Source organism: Neolamprologus brichardi, chromosome 11 (genome assembly GCF_056152115.1).
Source record: "Neolamprologus brichardi isolate AB-2024 chromosome 11, ASM5615211v1, whole genome shotgun sequence".
Taxonomy (NCBI): Eukaryota; Metazoa; Chordata; class Actinopteri; order Cichliformes; family Cichlidae; genus Neolamprologus; species Neolamprologus brichardi.
Window position 1 is genome coordinate 6670045 of NC_142114.1, and position 16810 is coordinate 6686854.

Here is a 16810-nt window from a genome sequence, read left to right on the forward strand (position 1 = left end):
GATCCAACTCGCAGCTGTACGTGTTAGGAAATTATTCATGTTTTTATCACAGATGTTGTAAATGGCTGTCAGAAAAGCTCATGTTACATGTTGAATGATCCTTTCTCCAGACTTCTCACCCTTTAGGAAATCTGTAAGGACTTAGACAGGTTGGGCCGAGGCAGGTTTATATTCGTGGGATTTCCTGTGTATAAATCTCCAAATATCTTTATGTTCATACATCCATCTTCTGAGTGTGCTCTCTGCAGTAGGATTTAAACAATTCGCGTAGTTCCATAGTGGAAAATTTTCAAATGGTGACCTTTTGGTTAGAATGACTCGGGCCTCGAGCCATGTGTTCTGTTTTGGGGTTCTAGGTAATTACACTCAGTTTGTTTTTATTAGCCAAGTCGGGATCTGCACCTACCTGTTGTATGTTTTCTCAGTACTGTTTCCACATGTGTGTCACATGTGTACTTTTTGGCTTCTCACTAATACTCCCAGTATACTCTTTACAAATATCAAAAAAGAGAAAATGTCTGGTAGGAGATTTTTATTTTATTTTAAATATCTTAATGGGATTGGCTGGCGTTCTCCTGCATCATGTAATGGAGCTGTCAGAGTTAAAATCACAAGTGGAATCCATCACTTCAAGGTAGCCACTCACAGAAAGCTTTTAAGTCCCCCGGCTGATCATATAGAAGTTATGCGCACTTATCCTCTGCATAGAGGAGTTAATAACTGGATCGGAATGAGGTGAGCTGGAGTTGTCAGGAATTTCCAGAGCCAGAATTCTTCCAAACACAAGATCTTTGCACTCAATTAGAGTCCGGCGTAAACCAAGGCACTCTCTAACCCTGAGCTACTCCAGGTGTTTGCAATATTTGGCATTATGCAAGATGCATGTGAGTAAGTTACTTAAGTTACTTGGAGCGAACGGCCTCCAAGGGACAGCTCTTTGTATTAACGTTCCGTGTGAATGTGCAGATCTTGGATAATGTTCATGCATGAAGCCTAATGTCAAATTGTTTCCAAAACACTGGAAAACACATGCTTTAAATATTCAAAAGTACTGTGGAACAGTTTGCCTTTACCCGCAAGCCACAGATTCCAGATCAGCTTCAGTAACTTGACTTGCAGTTCACGGTGAAATGCTTTCCTAAAACATGGAAACCACAAACACCCAATTCTTCAAACACGTATAAGACGAGTTAGGCCTGTAGAAATGCACGATTTTCATTTTAAAGCCACAAAACACAGCAGGACACAGTTTTAATTGAGTTTTCTTTTCAGTTTAACAAACATATCTTTTCCAAGCAGTATTAGTAAATTATGCATACACTGTTCTCTCATTTTTTGTAATTAAATGTACAAATGTCACTATCAGGATTGTGACAGCCTTTGAGTTTTCACACATTGTCACAATGAGCCTCCTGTCTTTGATGCCCCTACAGATGGTGCCAGCTTTCTGCCTGTGGTAGTGACAGGGAGTTCAAAGGCTTCAGATGTAATCTGGCTCCTTTTTACAAAAGAAATGACAGAGTGAATAAATTGTTAATTATTTGCATTTTCCCGCTCCCTGTTTTAGAACTTCCTAGCCACCAACAGCTGTCCAGAAATCCAGGGGCATCTGTACATGAAGGAGGTGGGGAGGAAATCATGGAAGAAGGTTTACATGTTTCTGCGGCGCTCAGGGCTCTACTGTTCTACAAAAGGAACCTCAAAGGTAACGGCGGCTCGCTCCATTCATCTCAGACGCAAAATACAGTCCACCTTAAATGTAATCTCCTTGAAAGAAACTCCGTGTTATTGACGGCCGAGTTGCACACGCCTCTGTCTGTTCGTGTGCCTCCGGGCTGTCTCCTCTCTGATGTTTTGATTTATTAATTTCTGTCTCCAGGAGCCCAGACATCTACAGTTACTAGCAGACCTCGAGGACAGCAACATCTTCACTGTCATCACAGGCAAGAAGCAGCACGGCGCACCCACAGACTACGGCTTCTGCATCAAGGTGAGACGCAAGTGAGATGAAACAGATTTTATCTAATTATGAAATAGTGGAATGATGAAATATTATGAGCTGAGTATGATTCATATCCTGTGCCGTTTCTTGTCTCAGTAGCACTGGTTTATCAGCGCAGTAACTTTTTTTTCTCCCTGTGATGTATGAGTTATAAACTCAGATGAACTGTCTTTGGGTTTCTTGTTCATATCATCTTTCTCTCTCCAATTAATAATAATGGTGATAGAAGTGTTGTCAAGAATAAGAGTTCGATGCAGTGAGCGTCGTCTCTGTTCTGATTGTGTAAATTGTTCATTGGCAGCCTAATAAAAGCAGAGGGGATATGAAGGAGCTGAGAATGCTGTGTGCAGAGGACGAACAGAGCAGAAGCTGTTGGATGACTGCTTTTCGAATCTTTAAGGTAATTCTGCACTGCCTACATCACAGTACAGCCAACATGACTTCTACCATCAAACCTTTTAATTGTTTGTAATACAAGTAATTTGATGGCCTTTATTCACTACTCTGTTCCTTTTCTTTTGCAGTATGGGATCGTATTGTACCAGAATTACAAGATTCCTCAACAAAGGAAAACTTTACTTTCACACTTTTCAGCTCCTGTGGTAAGTTTCCTGGAGTGATTGTGCATGTAAGGATATAGTCTGACTTAGTTTAGGCGAATGATCTGCCTTCGTATGTAGTCTGACTGCACTCTTGTATTTTGACTGTCATGCGTCTTTGTCTCCCTCTAGAGGAGCGTATCAGAGAACTCCCTCGTGGCAATGGATTTCTCAGGGAGGATAGGCAGAGTGATTGACAACCCAGTCGAAGCTCAGAGTGCTGCCATGGAGGAGGGGCACGCGTGGCGGGTGAGAGATGTTCAGCTTTTTGTTACCTGTTAGGTGGTTTTTTTTTTTTGTTTTTTTTAGGATCATTGCAGCTCTGTTTATGTTTGCTCCGATAATTATAGAGAGCTAGTTGGAAAAGATGAATTCATTTAATTTATAAATGTACAAGGTGACTTTTAAGTACTTGATTTAGGCTGTCTGAAATTCCATTTTCTGTCCAGTTGTAAAGGAGACAATGATCAAGTTCCACAGTCTTAAAATTAGACCATGCATTCACCACATTTGATCTGATCTTTCCTTAGCTTGTTTAATGCTTTAGTGATTGTTTTTCACTTAAAGTTATCAGAATTATGTTAAGAACCTACAAATTGCTGCTGTTTACTGTCGCTCAAACAGACCATGAACTAAACCACATTGTTTTGTCTCTGTGTGGCGTCTTTCTCAGAAGAGGACTCAACGAATGAACATACTGGGGTCCCACAGTCCATTACACCACTCCTCACTAAGCTCAGGTAAATGCATAACAGGAAAAAAAAACTGATCCCTAACTTTGCATATTCTTTCTGTGTATATAACGGTATTTTATAAAAATGTACTTAAAAAAACTGTTATTCTCTGCAGTCATCCACATAGCTCAGCTGTGGTTCCATGGCAGGATAACCAGAGAAGAGTCCCACCGCATTATCCACCAGCAGGGACAAGTAGATGGGTAAGTAAGCTGGCAAAGCTTTTTTCTTTATATATTTTTACACTTATTTATTTATATATCTGTGTGTCTATATACATATAGAATCTGTAACACTAAGTGAAGGCTTTTACAACATTTCATCTCCTTTTTTGTTGCACAGGTTGTTTCTGCTGAGAGTCAGTCAGAGTAATCCCAAGGCGTTTGTGCTCACATTGTGCCATCACCAGAAAATCAAGCATTTCCAGATCCTACCGGTAAGACGCTTACTTGTTACATCTCTCATGCGTGTTTGTATATTGTTGCACCTGATGGCTTTACTTTACTGCATTTAAGTGCTTACCAAATCTATTAGACCACAATTAAAGTAAGTAAACGCAAGTGTTTTAGAACTCTGTCAAAAATTAAGTGTAATTCCTGTTCAGGAATGTAAGTAATTAACTCATTTTTTCCCCTTAAGATGCCAAATTAAATGTTTGTTATTGTTTTCAACTTTTTTTAAAATACAACATTAAATTGGGAAATTAATCGATAACAAATCATTGATAATTTTGATTAAAGAGGTTGCCCATACTGCTACTGTGTAGATTAACCATTACAGAAACAAAAATATTATTTTGATTATTACAAGCAGTTGTTGTTGTTTAGGGCAGCTGTGGCATAAAACTCACATTGGGTGTTGGTCTAATACATTTGTTAAATACTGCAACTTCCATGGTAGCTTAACCCTGTAATGCCAAGTGTACCATATTTATGAGTGTTTGTGATCTTTAAACCACCAGTGTTTTTATATTTTTATTTTATATATTTTTTTATTTGTATGTGTGGTATGTAGCCGCTGCATGGCGTCAACGCGGTTATGGCGTCAACGTCATTTTAACGACATTAACGCTGACAGCACTAATATAAAAAACTAAATTGCACAAAAATTCCAAATGTGGCAAAATCAAAACACATATATGCAAATTAATATTTAAGTTTTTTTAAATTTGTCATAAGGTTCAGTAATCACTCCACTTGATGATGCAGGCTTTTCAGGGTTAAAGCATTATTTCATAAGCTATGTTAAAAAATGCACCGATCAGACATTTCAAATTATTTCGTTGATCCGTAAGAGAAAAGTCTGATGTTGTCTTTTTCACCTCTTCCCTCCCTCTGCCGTTCGCTCTCGCCTGTGCCGCCAGTGTGAAGAGGATGGCCAAGGCTTCTTCAGCCTTGATGACGGCGCCACCAAGTTCACCGACCTGATTCAGCTGGTGGAGTTCTACCAGCTCAACAGAGGAGTGCTGCCTTGCAAACTCAAACACCCGTGCACCGTCGTGGCCTTATGACACCTTCGGATCACATGACCCCGCCCCCCAACACTTGACCTGACTCTGCCTAAAATGAAAAGAATCTCCCCGTTGATCGTTTCTTTTTGTTTTTATCTTTGTAAGAAGCTGGTGAATTGACTGACGTTGTTGTTGTTACACTTGTTTTTATATTGTTGTGAGTTCGCTGGAGACTGCTGATTTTTTTTTTTTTTTTTTTTTTTTGGGGGGGATTTCGTTTCATCTGCATGGAGGTTCGAGGAGTCTGATGCACAACTTCACTCCAGAGGCTCGCAGTTTTAAGAGAAGATGAAAGAAATGAACACTGCCATTTGTGTCGATGCTGTTGCAGAATCTTCCACATTATTCTTACCAGTAGTCACCAGAAAAGCGTGGAGCCTCGAGGTTTTACCACGCTGCTCAAATGTGGGCACCGTTCCCCTTCAACTGGACAATCAGCAGGAGAATTGAAGCTTTCATGCGGACCACTCTGCTCTTTAAGGACAAACGAGTCTCGCTCATTTTTATCACACGTCCTCAGAATGAATTAAGAGTTTGTCTCTTAGTTTTGTACTCGTTGAAGTGGGCATGGCATTGGATGGCGCATGATCTCTCAAGTGGCGCATTACTTAACTGTGAGGTGGTGCCATCGCCCTCTAGTGTCATAAGAATGCATGGACATTTTGAGGCACCAGGGTTTCTATTTTTTAATCCCATTGAATTTTGCAAAAATTAAAAGTTATTGAAACAAAGCTTTTGGTATAAGTACAAAATCTTTTCCCACACACTCAGCTTCAGTTATTATCATCACTAAAGACAAAATCCACCTTTTTGCATCCTGGATTTTAACAGCTCTTGATTTTCACATAAGCTTTTTATCTATCCTACCTGCAATTCAGTTTTCCAAGATATTCTTAAAGCAACTTCCACAAAAACAAAACAAGTATAACTAGAAGAGTGAATTTTGGTCAAATTAAATTGAGGCCCAGTTGAAAAAAAAAAAAAATTACTACTGCAGCTGTATGCAGGACGGTATCAGTGCTTCATTTCTCTTTGCCACAGCACAGGGAAGGATAACCACTAGCATTTCCTCTAGATGTTTTATGCAGTAACTACCAACACATCAAAGGAAATGTGGTCCGTTTTTAAAAAATAAAACAAAAAATTCCCCCCAGAGATGCAGACGATCCTGTGGGGAGCCTCCATCCCACAGTGACGCTCCTTTGCTCCATAAATGACCTCATAGCTGCTGTAAAACAAACATGTGGCAATGAAAACATTTTGGCGTGCTCTGACATTAATGGCAGACTCTGTGCATTACTTCTCACATAATGTTGCCTTTTTTTTTTTCTTTCTTTCTACCTGGAACTACTTGTACCAAAACACACAGTCACACATACATTTACAGCCCACCTTTTTACAACCAGGAAAGACCTTTCACAAAAGTACACCATCAGAACATCCAACAGTGATACCTGTATCGCCGCCTTCTCGTTTTTCCTATCCCAGCCTTGTTACTCTTTCTTCAGCCTGCTCTTCGATAAAGTGAACATACTCAGTAAGCAGAGAGGGAAAACTGGAAAGATTACTAAATATGTAATGTGTGTTTGAGTGACAACAATAGGAGCATCAGACTGAGAACAGCAGGTGTACGGCTCATACAGTTGGTTTGGAAGCAGTTGTGACTACCTTGTGTCCCACACAAAACAATTTGAATAATAAAAATAAATAAATTTTTTTGGCTGAAAACTTGTCCACGATGGAGCTCCTAGAATCACCTGTTTCAGTTTGGTGTCTCCATATAGATCAGCTTTCTCTTTGGATAGACTCGTACACTCCCGCTATAGATGACGCACAACGGGCATCTCAAAGATACACTGGACGTAAATGTTGGAGGCTCTCGCTTTCCTCCACTTAAGTAGGTTCAGAATCAACAATCTCTGCGGAGTGTTTATTTTTGTTCTACCATTTTTACATCAACAGCCATCTATTATTTGCCAGCAGGTTGTCTTAAGGTATTTTAGAAGTGAGATGCAGAATAGCAGCGCTATGTTGACACTCCGTGTGTTCACCATTATTTATGTAAGATGCAATGGCTTTTTTTTTTTTTGTTCTTATTGTTGCAGCAAAATGTTTATTTATTTACCTGGATGTGACTGATTACTTGAAATTTTTAGATATCTTTTTTTCTCAGCGCTGTTCAGTACTTTTTTGTTTTGTTTTGTTTTTTGTCATTACTTTAAATTCATTGTTCAGGGTGATTAATAGAATCGTAATGACATGACCTATATTAACTTTTTTTTTTTTTTTAGTTTTGATTATTCAGCAATGATTTGTTATCATCAGTCTTGTTATGAAGTCATGTTTAAAGCACACTGGCCTCCGTAGTGTTAACATTGTCATTCCAAATGATGGCACACTGGAAAAATGAAAGAATGAAAGGTATCTGGGTTTCCCAAAGCATTGATCACTTTGAATTTTTTTTTTTTTTTTTTTTGGTTTTCTTTGACAGTTCTGATATTTATTCCAGATATCAAAATTTTCCAGAACACAAAACCTCTAAAGTTGGCTTTCTCGTGGTGTCCTTAAATAGAGAACCATAGACATGAACTAAAGTAATAAATCCACAAATGTTTTGGGAAGCTCGGTCAAGTAGAGGACAACATTGTCATTCGTCACCTTGTTAAAAAGGAGTTTTAGATTGGATATAATAAACAATGTTACAATAATGGTATCTTTTTAAGAATGAAAAAAGGACGATGCTGTTTTTAATCATTGTATGAATGCGGGAGGAGTCTGTCACTGATGTTTTACTTGCAGAGATTTGGACAAATATGGATTATGACACAACAAAGTGTTTCACAGTTGCTGGAAGTCATCCTAAACTGCTGAGTCCTTGCCGTTAGTTTAATGTAATATGAAAATGTTAAGTACCCCCCAATGAGGCTTTGTTTTGATGTAGCAGATGTTACCATGTGAGGGACAGTACAGGGAGCTTTGTAAGTGTGGGTTTATATTTTGCATAAAAACATTGTACTTTACTTTAGTGTTGTACTAACACTAAATGCGAAACTCAGTTTAAATTGGTGAACACGTGGAAGGTGGAGTGAGGATATTTGGTTATCGATGTTTTTGCCTAACTGATCTGAATATACCTGGGTTGCTCAGGGTGCACTTGAAGCATGTTAAAATCACTGATCTGTCAAAAGACGAGTACACAATGATGACAAAGTTGGATATTGTAGTTTAATTAAGCTGAGACTTTTCTCCATTGCATGCACCACCCATTTGCTAGTTGTGATTACTTAAAGTATATATGGAGAAAATCAAACAGAACAAGCAATTTTTAAAGAACAGTGTTGTTGGTTTTTCCATTATTTGTTTATACTTTTTTCTGTTTGTTGTCAAAGGCCTGAAATACTGGTTTCCTGAGCCCCCCCCCAAATACACACTCAAATTAGACAAGCGTATATCACTCATGTTGGAGCATGTTGTTAGCTTTGGCAGACCCACAGATCGTGCCTCTGATAAACCCCACCACCATTCCTGTGCACCAACTAGGTCTAAGATGTGGACCAATGGCAAAGCTACTGTCCATATACACTTGATGACTACATATAAAACACACTTACACACACACACGCACACTCTGAATCTGGTATAAGCTGTTAGGAATGAATGCTTTTCTCTTCAGCTGCAGTTTTAGTATGCTTCTGGAGCTCAGACATTTGGCCCTTATTCTGCAAAGGTGGCGTAATCTGTTCTGACTCTTGTGCATTTTCATAACATTGTCATAATGCAAGATAATGTGGCTGTACAAATGAGTAAAAGTAAAAACTATATCTATAAAAATATAAACTGTATGAAAATACATGAAATGTATTTCAGGGAATGCAAAAAAGAAAACGGTAACTTATCTCTTTTTGTAAGAGAGAGCTTCTGTATTCATGTGCTTTGCTTCAATCTGTAAATAGTTTAATGGCTGATAAATCTTAATTGTAACCTTTTCAGGTATTTTTGTACAAATAAGGGACTGATATATTCTGTTTATTGTAATTAGAATAAAACATTAATACATTGATATAAAAAAAAAAGACAGTGTTTGTCTTTATGCAGAGAAGCTTCCCTTTCATACGTCTTATTAAAAGTAGCATGTAAAGGTTTCTGTGAGGGACTAAGACAGTGCATTAAATTGAATGTGAAAAACAAATTTTAAAGCTATTCTATCTGCTACTTTGGGTAAAACAGATAATTGAGTCAAGTGCTGTATACACTAAATGGACACATCTAATAACTAATTTTGGGTGTTTCAGTCAGTCCTTTTGCATAAAACAGAACGACCCATTCTTGGGGGCTTTAAGTATTCCCTCATTTCGGATGTGGTCCTGTAGTAGGATTCTTCTGTTATAACAAATGTGTGAAATTTCTTCCAGGACAAAAATTCACACAGACACATGCCAAAATCTTGTAGAAAGCCTTCCTGGAAACTTTAAAAATGTGATGTCATAAAACCTCTTGTAGGTAGCTTCCATCCATGAAGTGTAATACTTGGTTATTCCAGAAGAGGGTGCAGTGCTACAGCCAGCTCAAGAGCTAGCAAGTAAAGTGTCTCTGGAAGAATTTGATAGATTTAGGATTTAGTACATTAAAATCTCAGAATAAATCTTTGTGATATGTGGTTAGTGGTGCTAAGAAAAGTTGGTAGTTGCGGGGCTGTCATTAAAGGCATCGTGAAATTGCCCTTTGACACCATCTGTCACGCCCTTTGGATTGTGAGTCATGTGTTGAGGCTCAGTTTTGTTGTGGGCAAAGAAAAAGTTTAAAGATTAACATGTCTGCAGCTTCGCAGCCTGCAACCAAAGAAACTTTTATAACATCCGGACACAAGGTGAGTTGCCTATACTTTTGCTTAAAACTTTTTTGTGCACACTTTGGCTGGAGAGAGTTTACTATTTGTGAAACTCTGAAAGAAATGGATTACTTTATGAACCAGTAATTGTTTTTCCATCTACCTTCTTAGTCTTACAGCACTAAATAGACTTTATTTGAATTTGAATTTATTTATTTAAAAGGGACAGTGCAGTTTAACATAGTTCAAGTGCAAGACATGAAACTGATGTGCCGCACATAGGTTTATAGCTACTGCTAATTTTCAACAATTGTCCCTTGTTGGGCTTACAATCTAAATAGATACATTTTACAATAAAACATACATTTTCATAAAACCAAAGTACATCATAAATACAATTACAGTTACTCGACAATAATTTTAAATAAAATTAAAATCCTTAGTTAAAATGACTACATCTTTGATTTCCCTTTAACCACACTTTAACCTTCAATGTAAAAGATCTAATGTCTGTAATCAATTTGATATCGGTTGGAAGTGTGTTCAACAGATGGCAGGCCTTTATAGAAAAAGCTGACTGACCGAATGTAGATCTGCGATATAATAATAATAGTGAATTGCATTTATATAGCGCTTTTCGGGACCCCTCAAAGCGCTTTACAATACCACTATTCATTCACTCTCACATTCATACACTGGTGAAGGCAAGCTACAGTTGTCTGTAGCCCTGGGGCACACTGACAGAGGCGAGGCTGCCATATCGCACCATCGGCCCCTCTGGCCATCACCAGTAGGCGGTAGGTGAAGTGTCTTGCCCAAGGAAACAACGACAGAGACTGTCCGAGCCGGGGCTCGAACCAGCAACCTTCTGGTTACAAGACGAACACCCAACTCTATTATACTATTATAAGAGCCACGATCGCCCTTATATTGTAAGGGCGATCGTGGCTCTTATAATATTTTGCAGTTGCCGTTCACCTTTCTCCTAGTAATACGAATACTATCTTGTCTCTGGATGTATCTATTGAGACACTCTGGGGCCATCCTATTTATACATTTCAAAACGAATTTAAGAAAACACAGATGATTAAAACTAAGTAGATTATATTTCTTTAAAACGTGACAGTGATGCCACCAAACAGATTTTTTATCCATTATTTTTACAGATTGATTATATAAGGACACCACAGGCTGAATTGTAGATGGTGCTGCTTGGGTCCAAACTGTCATACAATATGAAAAATGAGAAAATATCATAGAATGCATAAATAACTGAGCTACTGAAGTGGGTATATAGTGCCGAATTAACTTAAAACAATTCAGATTAGCCTTGACCGTCTTAGAGGTCTTTAATATAGGAGGTGCTTTGTCTGCGCAGTATTTCTGTGTATGTAGTTTGCTGAGACCAGGGGCGATTTTAGCCCAGTTTTGGAGGTGCTTCAGCACCCCCAAAATGAATCAAAGCACCCCAAAGATGTCTTACTTTTTTTGAAAATATTTGCTGTTTGTGGGACACACTTCTAAAAGTATAAGAAGCATACAATACTTAATTGAGATGGAACATTTTAACAACAAAAGTATAGATAACCCCTCCCCCCTCCCGAAATGGTTTGTTCCAGCTCGGCTCTCTCCTACTCGCTCTAGCGCCGTTGCTGCCAGAGCATGGTGACTGAGACTCAGCGGAGCAGAGGTGGAAGTGCCTGGCTTAAAACAGGACATATTAGCTGCATTTAACTTTCAGTTACTCTTTATATAGTTAGGTAGGAGTCAGACCATGTTTCTTTTTAACTGAAAAACATTACACCAGGTAACCTGCTGTGTTGAAAATAGGGCTGCCACGATTAGTCGACTAGTCACGATTATGTCGACTATCAAAATCATCGACGACTGATTTAATAGTCAATGTGTCGTTTGAAGCTTTGTAAGATCATAAAAGACGCAGGAAGAAGTAGTAGAATTTAAGAGTGTAATAACGGACTGAAACAGAAGATGGCACCACTGCATGTACAAGGATGCCAGCTGCCGTTAAACCCCGACGAAGAAGAAGGAGCTGTGTCCCAGAATTCATAGCGCAGCCCAGCTCAGTTTCCAACAATGGAGGCAGCTCGTTTTAATATTACTCTTATTATTCTTTCTGGGTCACAAAATAAATGTTTATCATATTTTCAGGCGAGAATGTAGCTGTGTAAACCTCAAATATCTCCTTAGTTTATCAAGACACCACATATTTTCAAAAGCGCTCCAACGTTTTCGGAGATGTCTGTTACCCACTAGCTCGATAGCTAGCCGGGGGCAAGGCTCACTAGAGCCCGTGAGAACACCGGACTCCGGCAAATCGTTTTCAAACCCACTGCAGTCTTTCGCTACTCAGGTTAAACATATATAAGTCACTTAGATAACTTAAAAATGTTATTGTTTGGCTTTTTTTAGTATTTTATTTGTTCCTGAGTAAATCGGTTAGGCTGAGATTAAAGTTATAGTTTTTACACAGCTGAATAAACGTCAAGCAGACAACTGATTATCAGAAGTGTGAGATGCTCGAGAATATACTCCGGTGTCCCGTTATATTTTAGATAACAATGAGTTTATTAAACTTCACCGAAACAATCTGCAAATTTCATTAAAATTTAATAAACTATCATCTTGTCTTTATTTTTAGTTAGCACATACCTTAAACACTTAAAGCTGTAAGCTAATGATAGTTATATGAGAGCAGATGCATGCTGGTGCAATAAGCTGTACGCTGTACATCCAATGGATGCATGATCTGATTAGTCGACTAATTGCAAAAATAATCGGTGACTAGTCGACTATCAAAATAATCGTTTGTGGCAGCCCTAGTTGAAAACGTGTTTTCCGACGATGTTTGCTCTGTAGTAAAATTAGCTATATTTGACTGCCCTGTTGATCTCATTGGAATGTATACAGCCTATTTAAAATCTAAAACTTAACATTGTCCGTAGCCTGCTGTTGTTACCACTGTCCTGTTTGAAATGTAATGAGAGAAACTGGTTATTTTGCCATATGTGCATGTGCCGATATTGAACCCAAGGTACTAACTAGCTAACTGACTGGATGCCCATTAACCTTATAACTCCTGTTGTGTGTGTGTGTGTGTGTGTGTGTGTGTGTGTGTGTGTGTGTGTGTGTGTGTGTGTGTGTGTGTGTACAGATTGTCAGTCCAAAGAGGGAGAGAAGAAAGAGGGGAACATGAGGACAAAGTACAAGATAAGGAAGTACCAGTTAAGAAAACAGACAGGGAGTACTAACAGGTAATACAGTAACTATTAAACTGGCAAAGAAAAAGAAAGACAAACAACTAATACAAACAACTCATACAATCTGGAAGTTGTGTTCTCCCTATATTAAAGCTGCTATACAGAATCTGCAAAACAAACTGGGTTGTCAGCCCTGGCACTGCATTACCATATTGAGCTTCAGTCAGAGGAAGTCACGGTTGCCAAAGACTTTATAAAGCTCAAGAGTGAGGCTGGTGCCATTCAAGATATGTTAACATTGTACAATCTTCTGGATAATCAGATCTTCCCCAAACTGAAAACTGTTATTCAGGTTGCCCTAACAAACCCAGTTAGCAGCTGTAGCTGTGAAAGATATTTTAGTGTCTTGAGTCAGCTCCATACCTGGCTGAAAAGGACCATGGGTCAAAGCAGACTCCAGCACCTGGCTGTGATGTCAGTTGAGAAAGAGATGCGTGAGAGACTTGACCACCAAAATGTGATAGACAGATTTACCAACCTCAAGGTGAGGCGACATAGGTTAAAAGAAAATAAAAAATCTGCAGAGCCATAGTAGTATCTGCAGTAAAGATCTTTTCATACATTGTATACATTGTACCAAAGGCCAAGTGTCTCCATTTTCTAATAATATTTTGTATATTTCAAGGACTCTTCTATTTTTGGAGTGTATTTTTTATGTATCTGTATTGTATTATACATACACTTTAGAAGTGAATCTCTGTCCAAAAAATGCACACAGTTTACTTTTTACTCACTATGACCATCATTTATCATTTTCCCCCAGTAATTAAGGTTAGGATATGTTTTTTTTTTTTTATTCCAATCCATTCTTCTTTGACAGCATTTTAATAACCTTGATCAGATTTGATGGTTTTGTTACAGACTTTTCAAAAAAGTGTTTTACTATTCTTTCAAAAATGTGGGGATTAAATTGTGTTAAAATGTACAAAACAGTGATGTCATGTTTTGTGACGAGGACCCAGGCACAGAGAGACTTGATGAATTTAAGAAACTTATGATTTAATAAAGAAATTTGCAGACTTGCACAGAGAAGGTAAAATTATGATGACTGATAATGGAGATGAAGACAACATACGATGAGGACAGGGAGGAACAGGGGTTTAAATGCACCAAGGAGGCAGTCAGAGAGAACTCGGGACAACTGGAGGCATTTAGGGATGCAGGGACTGACAGAGACGGGGAAGAAGTCTCATTGTGATGAGAAAAGTTTACCTTGCCTGGATGGGCAGCTCTCTGGGTGCTCAGCACCCCCAAAGCTCTGATCCTAGAATCGCCCCTGGCTGAGACTGCCTTTAGATTGATTGCTAACCTAATATAAAAGTAAATAACATTCATTTAGACTGTGCGTTAACAAATATTGAAGAGGGGAAAAAAAATCAGTGTATTGACAAACAGTGTTGGGAAGGTTACTTTTAAAATGTATTCCATTACAGAATACAGAATACATGCCCCAAAATGTATTCTGTAACGTATTCCGTTACGTTACTCAATGAGAGTAACGTATTCTGAATACTTTGGATTACTTAATATATTATCATGCTGTTTACAACTACATGAATGTTCTATTGCTGTGATTTATTACTGTTACTGAAGGTCCACGGCTCCAAACCGTAGTAAAGGCACCTCTGGCTAATACGGTGGGTTCCGTGTCGGGCTCGTAGCCGAAAAATAGCTTTACTTTGTTGTCTGGGTCAACTTTGCTTGCGAGAGACAGAGAGAGGCGTTGAATGGCTGCTCCAACTGAACTTGTTGTTTTTGGAGGAAAACACGAACACGGTGTACAGTCGAGTCTTAATAGCTTACTTACAACTGGGCTTGTCAGGCACTCTTCTTGGCTGCAGTGGTTATTATTATATTTACATGCTTCCAGCTCCCGTTTTTGCTCGATGACAGCTCGTACTTTTCCTTTTTCTCCCTCCTCGCTCACAGACACATAACGGGTATGGCAGTCCATTCTCCCTGCAGCACGGACTACACTGCCTATGATGCTACATTCTTTAGAGCTATACCTGTAGCATTCTGCCTATTAGCTTAGCACAACAACAACAAAAAGGCGCTCTCTCACCCAGGAAACACGCAGAGAGAGCATCACCCTGTAACCATGGCAACCGTAATGCTGCCGCCTGAAACAACAGAACGTAGCTGTCAAACAAAACCCAAACAGTCCTGACCCGCGACAATATGAAACAGGAAAATACCGCTGTGTAATCCATTTATTTCAACAAAGTAACTGTATTCTGAATACCACCTTTTTAAACGGTAACTGTAACGTAATACAGTTACTCATATTTTGTATTTTAAATACGTAACAGTGGTACATGTATTCCGTTACTCCCCAACACTGCTGACAAATGATGAATAAATAATGTAAAATAAGCATCTTTTCTGTTACCTTACACGGTTGGATGACACCACCTGTCAAACTGTCTCTTTCACTGTCACAGGAAATGTAGTCTTTTTCACTCACACACAGACTGTGTTAAGTTCTTATAAGTTCAGCCCAGTGAAAGTGCATGAGCCATCTAGTGGGAAAGTCAAACATGCAGTGAACCTCAAACCTCAATGCTCAGAAAAGTAACAAAAGGGGAAACCAAATAGGTTTGTACCTTCAATTCCAAAGTCACATTTAATGTTAATATAGTGCACATTCGTGGAAGCTGAAAGAACCCAGGTGGAGCCGCCCTCTTGATTTATGGTGGGGGGTTTGGCATACTAAATTGCATTGAAAGTTCTTTGGTGTAGTCCAGTAGTTAGCACCTGCTCTGGGAAATATTATAGCAATTCCTGAACTGAGTTAACAATTTTCTCAAAGGAAACTATTAAGAAAAGGGAAAAAAAACCTCCCTGAAAAACGGATATACCAGAATCCCTTTTTGATTGAAATAATTAAAATAGGTGAACTGAAAAACTCACTGTGGACAATTAAATGCTTATTCAACCTAGAAATGTTGACACACACACACACACACACACACACACTGACATTTCTGGCCTGGGGGTTGTAAATTCCCTCAATCCAGGTGTATCTATCAAAAATGTCACACATGCAAAAATATCTAACTTTGATAACTAACATCTGCTGAAATAATAATAATGGATTGGATTTATATAGCGCTTTTCAAGGCACCCAAAGCGCTTTACAATGCCACTATTCATTCACTCTCACATTGTTGCCATAGTAAGTGGGAGCTCCTGTCTTACCTCAGTGCTATTGCACATTAGCTTACATTTTGGCTTCTATTTCAAGATGTGGATGCTGGTTCTGAGTATTTCGAACCTCGTTTTGTTAAGTCAGGATGCATTTTATAAAGAACGAGTACTAGTGGTAATAGCATTAAAGCATTTTGACAGATTTGACTGTATGTAGTAGATAGAAATAGTAGAATAGCATTTTTAGCATAAAGCACTTTGAGTGCTCTTGTTCATTCAACTTCATATAAACTTACAGTGAATTCTAATTATTTCAGGTTGATTTCCACATCATATATGTAACACACATGGACAGCTCATAATGAGCAAAAATGAAAACAATAATAACACCAGGCTGGTTTACAAAAACATATTTTTCAGTGTGATTTCAAAGAAATTGTGTAAACAACCACTTTATTTAGTGGTGGTTTCAAATTGGATGCATTAGGCTTTTCCTTTGTCACAAAAAAAGTACCTCCTAACTGTGCAAAAGTACAATGCGTTATCATAAAATTACAAATTACTAACACTATTTTTGTTATTAGTTGTTTATTTTATCTTTATGTGCACATTATTTTAGTGCTAATTGTGTCTTTATGTCTGTATCTGTGTACATTTAGAGGATGTGGTAAAAATATATGTAAAAAGACCGAGTGCCCGTTTTTGTGTG

General features: G+C 38.4%; 1 protein-coding gene across 2 annotated transcripts in view; it reads left to right on the forward strand.

Annotated features, from left to right (window-relative positions):
- The window catches only part of grb10b (growth factor receptor-bound protein 10b), a 66903-nt gene extending 58010 nt beyond the window's left edge, over nucleotides 1–8893 (forward strand). For both annotated transcript variants that reach the window (XM_006804388.3, XM_035913690.2), the window contains 9 exons: nucleotides 1568–1705; nucleotides 1880–1990; nucleotides 2304–2402; nucleotides 2527–2604; nucleotides 2734–2850; nucleotides 3275–3341; nucleotides 3451–3538; nucleotides 3678–3771; nucleotides 4699–8893. In XM_006804388.3, coding sequence (XP_006804451.1) covers nucleotides 1568–1705; nucleotides 1880–1990; nucleotides 2304–2402; nucleotides 2527–2604; nucleotides 2734–2850; nucleotides 3275–3341; nucleotides 3451–3538; nucleotides 3678–3771; nucleotides 4699–4845 — 939 coding nt within the window. In that variant the 3' untranslated portion in view covers nucleotides 4846–8893. The remainder of the gene's footprint in view (nucleotides 1–1567; nucleotides 1706–1879; nucleotides 1991–2303; nucleotides 2403–2526; nucleotides 2605–2733; nucleotides 2851–3274; nucleotides 3342–3450; nucleotides 3539–3677; nucleotides 3772–4698) is intronic.
- Nucleotides 8894–16810: the final 7917 nt, after the last annotated feature.